General features: G+C 36.0%; 2 protein-coding genes across 3 annotated transcripts; both read right to left on the minus strand.

Annotated features, from left to right (window-relative positions):
- Positions 1–293: 293 nt before the first annotated feature.
- On the minus strand, positions 294–2628 carry snx10b (sorting nexin 10b). Its single transcript, XM_056234430.1, has 4 exons — positions 2465–2628; positions 2272–2372; positions 803–904; positions 294–642 (listed from the first exon to the last, which is right to left on the minus strand). Exons 1-4 carry the CDS (start codon positions 2555–2557, stop codon positions 438–440), a joined length of 501 nt encoding a protein of 166 aa, XP_056090405.1. The 5' UTR covers positions 2558–2628; the 3' UTR covers positions 294–437.
- A 1242-nt stretch (positions 2629–3870) lies between these two features.
- Positions 3871–7292, minus strand: cbx3b (chromobox homolog 3b). 2 transcript variants are annotated; one of them, XM_056234434.1, is made up of 5 exons: positions 7046–7292; positions 6380–6525; positions 6124–6301; positions 5547–5704; positions 3871–4703 (listed from the first exon to the last, which is right to left on the minus strand). In XM_056234434.1, the coding sequence occupies exons 2-5, from the start codon at positions 6517–6519 to the stop codon at positions 4586–4588; spliced, it is 594 nt and encodes a 197-aa protein (XP_056090409.1). In that variant the 5' UTR covers positions 6520–6525; positions 7046–7292; the 3' UTR covers positions 3871–4585. The 2 variants fall into 2 exon arrangements, with proteins under 2 accessions (XP_056090409.1, XP_056090410.1); XM_056234435.1 differs by having other exon boundaries at positions 6124–6289; positions 7046–7291.
- Positions 7293–8228: the final 936 nt, after the last annotated feature.

Here is an 8228-nt window from a genome sequence, read left to right on the forward strand (position 1 = left end):
GTATTTGCTTATTAGGATGTGGTTATTGCGTTTAAGGGACTTCACACGCAAACATAAATTCCCTCTCGTAAACCTCTCAACACACACATCTGTAGTTTTAACAACAAACTGTCTTCCACACAGGCCACATTATGCTTTTATACATTAATTTGATTGCCAAGCAAGACATTAATGTGTGCGCAACTGTGGATTAAATAATTTAATTTATTAGGTTATCTTCTTCAATACAGATTAATCAGTACGGAGACAAAACACTGTTTTACTCAACAATGAATGACAGTAACTTGTTTCACTGTTTTACTCAACAATGAATGACAGTAACTTGTTTCATGTTTCATTGTCCCTCTTCAAGCATGGGTTCCACTTCAGCAATGCCTATGTAAATTTAGTAAATTTGCTCCATTTTATTGGCAAGAAATAGTCAGTCACTCGGATTGTCAGTGCATATCTTCCTCCTCTTCCATGTTCTCTTCAGATTGAGAATCAAAGCGTTTGTTTCCTGAGCCAAAACTGTGAATGGCCTCAGACACTGTGTAGCGACTCCTGCCTTCAGCACAGGCCTCCATTTGTTTCACACTCAGTTGGGACTGTAGGAAGAGGTGCAAGCAACTGTCCGACAGCAGAACCGGACTGTGTACCACGCTGGAGGATGTAAGCATATAACCATTACATTTACTGCATTTTCTATGAGTCGAGATATACAGTACCTGATATGTCGCATGTTCTCAAGCTAAATGCATTCTTTCAGTCATGGTTTTATGCTTTAATTTAACATGTTCTTTAGGGCTATTCCGATACTTACATTTCTAGAAATTTCCGGAGTCCCTGCATACGGACTCCAATTTCTCTGGCATTGTTGAGACTGAAAAACGGGTTTTTTGGAGGAAGTTTGGGTAGATGTGTTCTGCAATTCATAGACAACCACAAAGATTCAGTTTACATGCGTCACACAGAAAGATGCCTATATGACTAAAACTTGAATATGTCTGCATCAACACAGCTGCCTATTTATGGTAATTATCAGTATTGTTTTTGTTAACTAAAACTATTGAACATTTGTTTGTTAAATAAAATAAAGTTAAATAAAGTCAAATTAAAGTATTAGATAAATAAAAAAATAAACGTAAAAAAAGTGCACACAAAATAAATATAATATTTTGGCAATTGCCTAAGTTTAACTTAAAGTACTAAAATTACAACACAATTATTTAAACTTGAACTAAAATTATAACGAACACTGAAAATATAAAAATGTCAGCTTATTCAAAATATTAATAAATAAAAATATATACATAATACTAAAATAATCCTTGTAATTAGCAACAATTAGTAATTAGTAAATAATAATAAATTACCTAAATTATATTTGAATTAATTGAGATGTATATTGGGTCAACGACGTGACGCTCAGTAATTTATTTTAAAATACATTAAATATGTAAGTCTCACATACTGTATACAATGACTTTCATACACTTGTGTACACTCACATATATTCCAGGAGTACGGAAAAAATGTGACAAATATATAATTTGATTTTTAGTCTTTCTTGAAAATTGTATAAAACCTCAAGAAACCAACATGAATACAAATACACTGCCCAACCAAAAATAATAATAATGCACCTCTTGATTGAATTAACATCACAACATTTATTTCCATCAAGAGGTGCATACATTTTTGGTCAAGATCTTGTACTCTGTCCAGCACTCTGTAAATTCTCCTTCAGCTCATCCCAAAGACTTTCAATGAATTTAAGGCCTGGACTCAGAGGTGCCGATGTGAAAATGTTTCTTCATTCTCCCTCCCAACCATTCTTTCACAATTTGAGCCTAATGAATCTTGACATTGTCAATCTGGAATATATCCATTATGTGTCTTCCTACATACCACATACATTAGGGCTAGAAGAACGGTTGCCAAACATATGCTAGAAACATAATAATCACTGCAATAATGATCCAATCATATACTTTTAAGCATTTGCCTATTTAAATCCATACAGCAACTTTTTGGCCAGGCAGTGTATATGTGTCAGTTTGATGGGTACACTTTGTGAGATTTTTTTAGTCTTTCTTGAAAATGGCATAAAACCTTGAGAAACCAACATGAATACAAATATACGAACTTGGTATATTTTAAACTCGCTTTTAAAAAGATTTTTCCTTTATCATGGACTATACATCATTGACCCTATTACAAACCTATAACCATCAGTGTGCAATTACTGAACAAAGTAAATAACTGGAATATGATGCAGTGTTTACATACATGAGCATGGCATTTTCCTGTAGCTTTTTTCTTAGCCACACAAACTCGCTGTATCTCCGCCGCACACAGGAACACTTCTTAGTGAAGGCCAAACTGTTTGTCTAAGTGAATATAAAATACAGAGAATGATCAGGGAGTTTCTGCCCTCTTGTTTGACTATTTTGAGTCCTATATACGTTTCTATTGCACTTACATGTATACAGATTTCATAATCCATGTAGGCATGCCAGAAATCTTCCTTCTGGATGCGAGGGTCCCTCACCCACACTCCAGTGAATTCCTGCATACGTCCAAACGTGAAAACAAGACCTCACACATACGCTCACAAACTCACATTGGACAGGAACACATAGCCAGTCCTCTGAGGTTTAAAAATGGGAAGAATAAAGAAGGAAGTGTTTTCATGAGACATTGGTCTTGTTGACCAACTGGGGCTGATTCATGGGAACTGTATAGACTAGGGAAAAACATCAGAGCTCATTTTGTGTCTCTGACTGACAGCGGTGCTTCATTTTTACCAGCCACCAGAGACATAGCAGACTAGCAGCGTCATTAAAAATAAAAGGAGCAGGAAAAAGCAGCTGGAAAAAATGGTACCATAACCATAACACCTGCATGTTTGAAACAACTAGCAGTACTTAAACAGTTATTCAAGGACAGTTGACTTGTAGCCAGGGCCTGAAGTAACACTCGTCAAGCGCCACATGCGAGTAAAAATCTGTGTTGCAGAGTATATGAAACAGAATATCGCCAGTAGGCCAGTAACATTTTGAGAAATTCTAAAAATGCTAATATTAATTCATTAACAGAACATGAACAAACGTGAATGACACTCGGGCCAGCGCTAGATAGTCACGAATGTTTAAGCCTTGCCAATTTAAATATTCAAGTGCAAGAAGACGAGACAGGGAACTTAATTTGTTACTTGCGCGCTGTGAGAAACGTTTTCTGTATGTAAACATCTGGCATGTGCGGCAAATAATGAATTGAGTTCTCTTTCGCGTCTTCTTGCGCTTGAACAGACATATTCAAACTAAATGAAGTCAAAATGCCTGTCTAGGCAAGTATCCTTGTAAACATAACGGAGTCAGTTATGTCTTAAGTGTACGTAAACAATTGAGAGAGAGAAAAGCATGTGTAACAGTATATTGGACCCATGCATTAGCTCTTAAAGTGACAGCAGCCTAATATTCCTGCTGCTGTCTGTGTTTTTGATGTTAATCAAACAACAAAAGACAAAGAACAATCGCTCATTGCTCTTGACTGAATAACATGTGTAAGTTTAATGTGGATTATTATATGTTTCATAGCTGATAAAATAGTATTTATGGCCGATAAAATCAAATAAACAGTCACCGGCCATTGGCAGGTTTGGCAAATAGTTTGTTTTAGGCCCTGCTTGTAGGTTTTCAAACCTCTTGATGTTACAGACTGGTTATTTTCAAATTTAATTGAGCATTTTGATATTTAGCACAAACTGGTAAGAAAAGACTGCTTTATCCATCTCTCCTATAATGTAGCAAAGATTATTTGATTTTTTTTAAACACCTTTTTACAGAGGACTGCAAATTAACATGTTTATAAGAATGATCACAACACTTCTGAGGTAATTTTGTGTTTATTTAAAGCACCTATAGAGATTGCTCACTCGAGATTTAATGTTAACAGTGATCTTTACAGAAAACAGGAAGCCAGGAGAGTGAAACTACCAGACAAAGGTCTTAAACACAAAACCTCGAAACCCAAATGACACTACTGCTATGAAAGTGACGCTGACCAACAACAAGTATGTCGATGTTCACAAAAAAATGTGATTGTATAGGCTACATTCCAGAATCTGTTTTGTGCAAATCTAAGGATTTATACCTGCATGAGCCACACTTTATGCTCTTACAGATCACGGGATCCATCACAGTATAACTTGAGTAAGTGCGTAACCAGGGGGTTCATAGTACATTTACACAACAAACGGTTCCTCTCGAGCAGGTTTTGTACATCCGTCGTCATCTCCCATGTTAAATCACAGTTCAGATCATAGTAACAAAGAGGACAGAAGAATGAACATCACAAGTGAACTTTTCAAACAACAGACACAACAACATTCGATTAATAAACCACTTGTACACTACAGTAGCGCTCTAATACTCCACTCACATTTCTACAGGTTAGTGTGTTAGGAAGAGCTTCACATTGGGCTGTGGATTCACACACTTTGAAAACACGCTATGTCAAACAGTAAACTTATGCCACAGTGTTTGTGTATGTGTAAAGCTGCCAGGAGGTACAGTAGTATTCACTGCTACATATTTCCCTCTCACTGCTCGTCTTCGCCATGCCAGGTCAGCTTGTCCTCGTAAAAGCGGATTACCATCTGGGGCCACCTTTTACTGGCCTCCCTGGCTGACAGTAAAGCTACCTCATCTGTGTTTTTCCTGCGATGAAATAAAGAAATAATGATCAGTCTTAATGGACAAACACGGCAAATTAAAAGCGCATAATCACCTGCTGCAGATTAGTGGAAAAAGAATTGTAAACTACGCCATATTTGTGCTGTGAGGGTGTTTTTGATCTTCATCTCTATTCGTGTGTTGAAGAAGAGCATGGACATGAAAGGAATTCCTTGGTATCAGTATTAACTTTAAGCAGAACAGTATTGTTATTGTTAACTAAAAGGATTAAAAATGGTTTACGTTAAATTAAAGTTGAAATAAAATTGAATTTATAAATTAGACAAACTTAAACTTAGCAAGTAACTAAAATAAAACAAAGTCAATTAAATTAGGTTAAATATAAATATTTAATATAAAACCCCAAAACTAATTAAAAAAAAAAGATAAATCAAAATCACTAAAACCTAAACTAGTACGTAATAGTATTTCATACTAAACAACAATGAAAGAGTATGGTCACAATATTATTTTAGTATTACTGAGATAATATACGTTTTTTTAATTTTTTAATTAGATTTTAGTTTTGTATTTTTCATTTTAGTAATTATGTTCCACCTGGCAACAATGTGCTTCTATTCTAATCATTTCTAAACAATTTTCCAATTAAGGCAATGTGGTGTGAAACATAAAAGCTAAGTTAATATTGAGGTGTGTATCGAAGCATGATCCGAGTTAAAAATTTCAATGCACTGATTACAGAATTTAATACTAAAGATTATCGTTACAACATCTAAAAACATGTAGTGATTTACATTGCATTTAAAATGAACAAAGCAGTGTGGAATGACAAAAATCTCCACAAATGGTCCAGTGTAGAAATATTACCACTTGATGAGAAACATGATCTCTCCTTGTTGGTCTGTGCATCCGATGATGCAGTCAGGTTCTGGGTGGCTGGGTTGTCCTGCTGGGATCTCAGCGCTGTGATCACCAACCTCCTCATTACCTCTCTCAATGAGTTCTTCCTGAAGCCGCTGGTGAGCCTGCATGATTCCAGACACTGAACTAAACTATCATAAAGCCTGACAAGGTTTTGGAAATAACTAAAACTCAATACTAAAGGTGTGCAATCCTGGTCCTGGAGAACCACCCTTCTGCTGAGATTAGCTCCACCCTGTTCCAAAAATCCTGATGACCTTGATTAGCTGGTTTAGGTGTGTTTAATAGGGTTGGAGCTAAAAACTGCAGGAAGGCGGGCCTCCAGATCCAGGATTGGACTTCACTGCTTTACACACAAAATACAACAACAGTTATTCATAATATGGCAAGTATTTAGCAGTGTATCTATTGCAATTAAATGTATTGACATTCAGGAATTTGAATGCTTATCTTGAAACAGTGTAGTGCAGTAATACCTGTAGGAGTGAACGTGAACGGCACAGCAGTATATAAAGACACTAACCATATCAGCGTCTAGCTCAGTTAACTCTTGCTTGGGCTGGAACTCAGGGTCTAGAGATTGACATCCCTCTTGATCTGTCTCTCCTGAGACGGTTAGGTTTCTGAGAAACTCCTCTATCAGCTCAGGACAATCCATGTTGTCCTCTGGCTCCCAGGTATTCTCTGCACTGATGGAAGTACTACAGAGCTGTCATATACTTGTAGATATATTAAATACATTTTTGACACACACAGGCAACATGGTTCCAGACACTCACTCTGTAAAGCCTTTCCACTTTAGATAGTATTCAACCTTTCCATCGTTGACTCTTCTGCGGATGATTTTTTCCACTGCAAACTCTTGGACAATGGTTGTCTCTTCTGCTTTCCTGTTTTTCACATTCTGCTTTTTCCTCATGATTTCCTTTAAAAACACAGCATTTAATAATATTTTCAAAGGCTTACATATTTCAAAATCTATTATAAAGCATTTATATTAGGTTTAGCAGACATATAACTAATAAAATAGGATATTTTGACATGAAGAGACTTTTTAAGGAAATTGGTTCGTGACGATGATTTGTTTTTGATAGGCCCGGAATATCACAAATACTAAACTTAGGCTACATTATACATAGAATTGTTGTTTAACAATAAAGTCGGAGGACTTTTCAAATAATTTTCCACTTGATACTTATGTATTTGTTTGTTTTTTGTTAATGTATCAAGCGATGTTCCATCTGACATCAAGGAATTCCTCAATGAAACAATGGCAACAATACGTTTACAATACGCCAGTGAAATCACCACAATATGTATGACGTATCACAAACTTTCGCAGTCACTGACCAAGCAGGTTAATATATTATGAATGGTTGTTTTGATGCATTTGATTATATTCATTCTACGCCACTGGTATGAATTTGATGAGTGCGCGTGCCCACCTGCCGAAGCCTCACGCGCAGTTCACGCGCTATTCTTTTATTCCCACTGCTGGCGATTAATGCTCGTGCAAATGATCAGTCTCTGTACAAACAACGCGGTGCATCCACACAGAAGATCACAGTGCTGTTCAGTAATCTAGCATCGCTTACTATGTCGCCTTCACGATCATGGCTTTACTGTTGTGTTTACATAACTTTTCATGAATGAGTCAAATTAAACATGGCCGATTGGGAGAAGGGGAGGAAGTGGTTTCAAAGGGAAGAGGTCAGTTCAGGAAACCGGGGGAGGAATCCTTAAAGGCGCATCCCGAGACCAGAGCAAGACCTGGCTGAATTTCTCTGCACACACGGACGTTTTTTTAGGGAAGGGTTTAATCTGACACTAGATAATGTAGCGCAAAACGCCCTTAGAATTGGCTACTATGTAATATATTTTGATTACGATGATTTGCACTCATGTTGGCAACAGTTGCAGTTTTTAATGCCAGATGATTTTGTTTGTTAAAAAAGAACGTTAGTGATTTATTGTGTAGCCTATATATAGAAACTTTTGCGTCTCGGTTTAGTAAAGATGTAGATAGGGAAAATACCTTGTGTTGTGTTGACGTCACAATTGTAATGTAGTCGAAGGACACTGGAGGGCGCATGCGCCACTCATTGTATGCATTTATAAAGCCTACAGCTCAAGTTCAGTGATTCATGGTTTATCCGTGTAAACTGAAAATATTTCTTAAACGATGCTTACTTTAGAATTATAGAAAGGCCCACTTTTAGGGCCAAAGAGTAATTCTATTAGTTTTATACTACACTTTTATTACTATTATTATTATTATATTATTATTATTATTTTACTACTATTATTATTGTTGTTGTTGTTATTTTACATTCTATGCACAGTCTTGTTTAGGCTATAGTTATAGCCTATTTATAAATATATAATCAGGGTATAACTGCATTATTACCATATGGATATAGAATATTAGTAGGCTATTAATTAGTATATTTAGATGGACTAACCAGTTCTATCATCGCAAATTCTTTGTTGATTTGTTTTGGAATAGATATACTATAAATACTCTTTAATGCCAAAAAATTAATAATTAATAATCAAATTAATAATAGGCCTAAGGTAATTAATAACGATGGTAATATGAATCGAGGATTGCATCTAAACCTGTCTGCA

Source organism: Rhinichthys klamathensis, unplaced genomic scaffold (assembly GCF_029890125.1).
Source record: "Rhinichthys klamathensis goyatoka isolate OS25496 unplaced genomic scaffold, OSU_Roscu_1.1 h1tg000395l_1, whole genome shotgun sequence".
NCBI lineage: Eukaryota > Metazoa > Chordata > Actinopteri > Cypriniformes > Leuciscidae > Rhinichthys > Rhinichthys klamathensis.